This window comes from Zerene cesonia, chromosome 11 (genome assembly GCF_012273895.1).
Source record: "Zerene cesonia ecotype Mississippi chromosome 11, Zerene_cesonia_1.1, whole genome shotgun sequence".
Classification (NCBI taxonomy): Eukaryota; Metazoa; Arthropoda; class Insecta; order Lepidoptera; family Pieridae; genus Zerene; species Zerene cesonia.
This window is the reverse complement of record NC_052112.1, coordinates 1,288,752-1,294,697: the sequence shown is the minus strand read 5'-3', so window position 1 is coordinate 1,294,697 and position 5,946 is coordinate 1,288,752. Positions and strand designations below refer to the sequence as shown.

General features: G+C 44.5%; 1 protein-coding gene across 1 annotated transcript in view; it reads right to left on the bottom strand.

Moving 5' to 3' along the window:
• LOC119830495 (receptor-mediated endocytosis protein 6 homolog) overlaps positions 1 to 5,946 on the bottom strand; it is a 28,686-nt gene that overhangs the window by 7,866 nt on the left and 14,874 nt on the right. Inside the window, exons 17-25 of the mRNA XM_038353539.1 lie at positions 5,565 to 5,806; positions 4,764 to 4,937; positions 3,972 to 4,149; positions 3,378 to 3,628; positions 2,843 to 2,970; positions 2,346 to 2,505; positions 1,969 to 2,080; positions 1,018 to 1,232; positions 347 to 489 (exon numbers count right to left, since the gene is read on the bottom strand). Coding sequence (XP_038209467.1) covers positions 347 to 489; positions 1,018 to 1,232; positions 1,969 to 2,080; positions 2,346 to 2,505; positions 2,843 to 2,970; positions 3,378 to 3,628; positions 3,972 to 4,149; positions 4,764 to 4,937; positions 5,565 to 5,806 — 1,603 coding nt within the window. The remainder of the gene's footprint in view (positions 1 to 346; positions 490 to 1,017; positions 1,233 to 1,968; positions 2,081 to 2,345; positions 2,506 to 2,842; positions 2,971 to 3,377; positions 3,629 to 3,971; positions 4,150 to 4,763; positions 4,938 to 5,564; positions 5,807 to 5,946) is intronic.

The following is a 5,946-nucleotide window of genomic DNA, read 5'->3' as shown; positions in this document are numbered from 1 at the left end:
TACACATACACACCGACACACACATACATTCATAAACATACTCACACACAAACAACGTTTGTCACCAAAATTTAATAAATATAATATAAAGGTTTTATTATAATTATTAATTTATTATGGATATATATTATTTTGGAATTGGAATCTTTTAGGAAAACCCTCTGGCTACTGAGACACTTATTAAACAACATCTGTTACATCATAACTTATACATAGGATACATAGATTTAACAAACAAAAATAAATGTGACAGATAGGATAACACAACATGTAAAATGACATTGTTTAACTAGTTCAGAAGCGTAAGCGTTCATAATTCACCAGAACTGTACAGTTGGTCACTGACCGTTGACCGCGTGGTGCGCCCGCGCAGCGTGGTGGCGCGCCAGGCGGCGCAGCGGCGCGCCGCGCTCCAGCTGCTCCAGCACGCGAGCTGCGCCCGCGCACCGCGCGCTCTCCGACACCTCCCAGCGGACCAGCTTGATCTGGCTGTGGAGCAGGATAGCTGGGTCTAGAGTTTGAACTGATTTTCTAGGAAGTGCTCCACTCATAGGCGATAGAGCGCGATGAATCAATTCATTTCTAAGCCAATTAATATTATGGAAATTCTCTACGTGGGTTGGCACGAAACAGAAACATTATTTTTTATATCGGTGTCGGCAACGGTTGGTGCTGTTAGAAAAAGCAGAAAAAGCTGAAAAGCTGGTGGGTTACCTGATGGTAAGCGACACCACCGCCGTGAATATTTTGAGGAGTAAGGTCGATTGCTGACTTTAAGCCTCTTCAAACGGACAGCCGATTTTCAATCGGGAAGGAATTAAAAAACGGTCGCCGAGAGGAACAATGAAAAGAGCTGGAAGGGTAAGGAAAAGTATATGGACCCCCGGCTCCATTTCACACCGGCATTCAGTTTGGGTGCGGCACTTCCCCAATGTGAGCCGTATTCATGCCTAGGCGCGTTTGACTCCCGCACGACGAGAGTAATTCGAATGGGGCAGGTGGCGGCGCGGCGCTCACCTGCGCAGGTCGTGCAGCGCGTGCGCGCGCGCGGCGCGGCAGGTGGCCAGGTAGGCGGCGTAGGGGCGGCGCGCGGCCAGGTCGGCGCGCAGCGCGGCCGCCAGGCGGGCGGCGCGCGCGCCCGCCCCCGCCGCCGCCAGCGCGCGCGCCGCCGCCGCCGCGCCCGCGCCGCGCCCCGCGCGCACCCACTCCGCCAGGCTCGTGCTGCTGCAGCGCTGCCGGGTACACTCATTCGATTATCTATTTGGTAACCGACATTAATAAAGAAGGACATTTGTACATTTGTTATATAATAGTTATATTTATGTATAAATATATGAAACTTGTTTTTTTTGGGAAAAAGTAACGAATAATTTAAGGTCAACACGGCATGCATGAATTGAGCGAAGCTTTTTCTTAAATGTTAGAATACAAACATATTGTTATAACCGATTAGATGATTTCATTAATAGAATGAGAAAAATGATTTACTTTCTGGTTTTGGTTTACTAATCATGATTAAATTGAAGCAAAAAATTTTGTGGTCCCTTTTAAGGGAAATTGCGCATATTTTTCACGAAATTTAACATTCCATAGTTTATATAGAAAGCGGGCAGGACGCTAAATGTTTTTGAAATAATGCATACAAAATAAATTAAAAAAAATATAAATAAAGTACAACTTCCAAATCAAATTTCTTTAAAAATTGTCAATCCTGCACAGAAGTTAAAAAAAAACTATTGTCTGTGAAATCAGTTCTCTGACGATAGTTGAACGTGACAACCGATCGTGCCTCTCTGTCGCTCGTTCCGCGCTCTCGCCTTACATGGAAGGCCTCACAGCGAGGTAACGCCGCGTGAGTCATGTTTTTTCGTGCGTGCAGCTGGCTCAATCGAATGATAAGACGTTGTCACCAATCCCCTCCATATCCTCCCCTCCATTCACACTTCATGAGGATAAAGCTTGACTCACATTAGGCACATACTCGACGCAATGGAAGTCCGTGTTGGAGAGGACGGTACGGAGCCGCCGCTTCATACTGTCGAACACCTCCGGGTCGTTCAAATCGACGACACCCTCGTTTCTAGAAAATAGACAACCAAATTAGAATAAATATACATAAAAGTATGATAAAAAATACGCTTTTATGTTGACATCAATTATATTGTCTCCCTTGCACTCATTACAGAGTATACGTAAAAAAATAATCCTGGCAATCCTGATTCTAATCAGGATAATAATATAGATTTCCTCCATCCTTTAAGTTTCCTCACCGATCCTTGATAAGTATAATGTTTGAATTAAATTGTATGACCTAAACGAATTACAGTGATTTGAAAGTGACATACTTGTCCAGCTCAGTGTCGGCCACGTCGGAGGGTCGGCGGGTGAGCTTGCGCTGCTTGCTGTCGGCGTGTCGGCGATACTTGGCCAGAATCTCCTCGGAACTCTCGCCGCCTTCCGTGCTCCGGTCGTCGCTCCGGACATCTTCTTCTGTCACTTTCACCTCTGAAAAATAAAAAACGTCATTTATTATTTTTATTTTTATTTATAACTCTTTAAGCCTAACATCTTACATCATGTAAATAATTCACTAATTTCAAAGATTAGTTTATAGCTATAAAACTTTATTTAAACCAAATTATTTATAACAGTTATGCTTAAGCCATTATTTTAACATCAATTCAATGGCCTATTTTCTACCTTCACTATAATTCGAACCCTATTGCGTGTTTATTCAACGGAGGTAAAAATCCAGTGACATTCAATATGGCCAATATTCCACCCCAACTTAACTATAATTTGAACTGTATTTCGTATATACAGAGAGCTCAAACTCGCTTACCGCTGTGATGCGACCGGCCCTTCTGCCGGAACATCTTGATCTTGTGCAGCAGGTTGCCGCCGGACCGCTTCACGTTGCTCTTCAGCTCGTCCAGGTTGCCGACTATCTCCTCGCCGACCAGGCGTCTCCTATCAAATAGTGGTCTAATTAAAATAAAATAATGACAATAAATGCTAGTTTATTTTCCAAAAATTATTCCGAAATATAGAAATTAAGAACCCTTGCTACCACACTATACATATTCTTGGCTGTAGCTCCCATAGAGTTATGGGGTTAGTAGATAGATCAGTAAACAGCTCAATTAGACCCCCCGGAGCCCCTATGGAACCTGCTTACCTCTGCGTCTTCTCAGGGGCAGCAACAAAGTTTCTACTTAGAGCTAAAATACTTCTAGTAGACAGCTCAATTAGACCTCTCATCGACTCTGCTTACCTTTGCATCTTCTCAGCGGTAGCATGAAAGCTTCTACTCGTAACTATAGCTCCCATAGCTCGAGTAGGCAGCTCAATTAAACCTTCCCACGGGACCAGCTTACCTTTGCGTCTTCTCGGCGGTAGCATCGAAGCTGATACTCTTGGGTATCGCGCCAGTGGAGAGTTTGGCCGGCGGCGGGCTCACTCTCCTCTCGGTGACGTTCTCCGAGTTCACGTCCTGGCTGGAGCTGGCCGCCGATACCGACGTCTCGCTGTTCACTGACAGCGTGCTCAGCGAAATGTTGCTTGTCGCTTGGTCGCGCACGTCGCGCGTGTCGCGGCGTCGCTCTATGCGCGACGAGCTTATGTTGACCTTTGGGGAGGGGGGGAGCGCGTAAATACATAAATTATTAAGTATCAAAATATTAACGCCCCTCCTAAAAATAACTCGCAACACTTAAACTCAAAAATTGTCTGCCACAAAACTCGGTATACGCCTCTATTAGTTTTCATATTAGCGATACAATACACTTTGAATATTACTGCAACAAAATAAGGTGCTTATTTCAATTGAAAACGACCTTTAAACAAATAATTGTGTGTCTCGAGTTTATTCATGTACAACAACATCGAACATCTTGACATGATCACTTAGGTATTTTTTGCTCGTTTAATCCCTGTTTTGGTGCCAAATATAGGTATGAACAACGACTCACAACACTGGTCCGGATCTCGCTCTTGCTGGACCTGGAGATGGCGGCGCAACTCATCCGCGCGATGAGCTCGTTGACGCGCGGCTCGTCGGGCCGCTCGGGCCGCTCGGGCTCGCCGTCGAACCGCCCGCACTGCGACACGGACAGCGCGTTGAACGAGCTCTCGCTCGAGTTCAGCGACCTGCCCGGGTTATTGTTTCTTTGTAATAAACCGTATCCGTTTCCCTGCCTGTTTAATCCCTTCCCAATAAAGTCGGCAATCTATTTGTGGAGGCGTACGTTTATTTTTTATTCGAACCGCAAGGGACTGGAACATGCTCCCTGAGTCTGTGTTCCCTGACGGATATAATCTGGGGATCTTCAAAAGTAGAGTGAACAGGTACCTTCTAGCGAAGCGCGCTCCAGAAAAAATGGTCTACTGTTGACCTCACGCCTTTCCAGATGTTCATGGGCGGTGATAGCGCTTACCATCAGATAAACCACCAGCTTTATTGCCGAGAATGACATACAAATAAGAGCTAACCGGTCGTTCCGGATGCGGCCAGGTTGACCCAGAATAAGAATAATACAAATTATTTCCTGTCACTCACGGTATAACACGACTTTCTCCTCCACAATCCAATTGTTCTTTGTAAAGCAATCATTTTTTTTTTTTGGGGTAGAGCGAGCAATGTTGTAATTTTATATGGGAGTCGAACACGCTTCGGCACGAATAGGTCCAGCTCGAATCGGGGAGATACACCACCCCCACATAAGACCGGCGTAAAAAAGTAACTGCTGTGTGCGCTTACATACCTGTCCATAGGGTCGCTCTCCTCATAGCCCTTGGAGGTGGAGGGCATGTACTTGGCGCCGAAACCGTCCAGCCGCGGGAAGCTGTCCGTCACCCACTGGCTGGTGGCGTCCGAGCCGGTGCTGGTGTGCTGGTTGTCGGCCTCTTCCTCTGGGTTCTCCGCTGGTGGGTTGTTGCTGTTAAGAAAACAGAGGTTGGTTAAAACATGTGAGCTTCAACACTTTTTGGGTTTATTTATTTATTCTTGCTCTTGCTCTAAAACAAAACTACAAAGGAATTTAATTTAATTACTAATTGAACTATTGGCGGTCTTATCGTTATATAGCGATTCCTCCCAGACAACCAGAAGTACAGAGAGAATTGGGTTCACGTCATTATTTTTTAAACTGCGAGTATATTTTTTTAACATAAGATTTGAAATAATTTTAATTCGTTAGATACGGAAAATAATTATAATTATATATATTTAATCTTTAATATATTATGGATGTTTCGATAACTTCAAAAAATAAAAAAAAAATTGGAGCTCCAATATTTTCTCCACAGGGTAAATTTTTATTTTAATACAAGCGGTCCGCTTCGGCTTCGCCTGTGGTACAAATATAGTTGCTCAATAAATGGGCTAACTAAAACTAAGAATTTTTCAAATCGGACCAGTAGTTCCTGAGATTAGTGCGTTCAACCAAACAAAAAAACTTTTCAGCATTATAATATTAGTATAGATTGTTAATATAATGTACACCTTCCAAATTTATCTTATGTGAAATTTATACAGTTTTTTCTAAAAAGAGTGTTTATCTTACTTATTTTGCGGGTAGTCGAAAACATCTGCAGTGAGCTGCGCCGGCGCAGTGCTCGGGCTCTCTGGAGCTGATGTGGCGTAGCATGTCATTACCTGGTCAAAGGAATAAATATATATTTTAATGTGGTAGTCGAGCACACTTCGGTACGAATTGGGCCAGCTCGCACCGGGGAAGGACCAAAGCCCCACAGAAGACCGGCGTGAAATAGCATTCTGCTGTGTTTCGTTCGGTGAGTGGGGGAGCTGGAGGTCCATATCCTTTTCCTTACCCTTTGCAGTCCTTTCCTTTATTCCTATCGCTAATCCTTTCTTTACCCCTTCCCAAAAAGTCGGGAATCCCACACACACACACGCACGCACACACACGCACGTACCCACACACC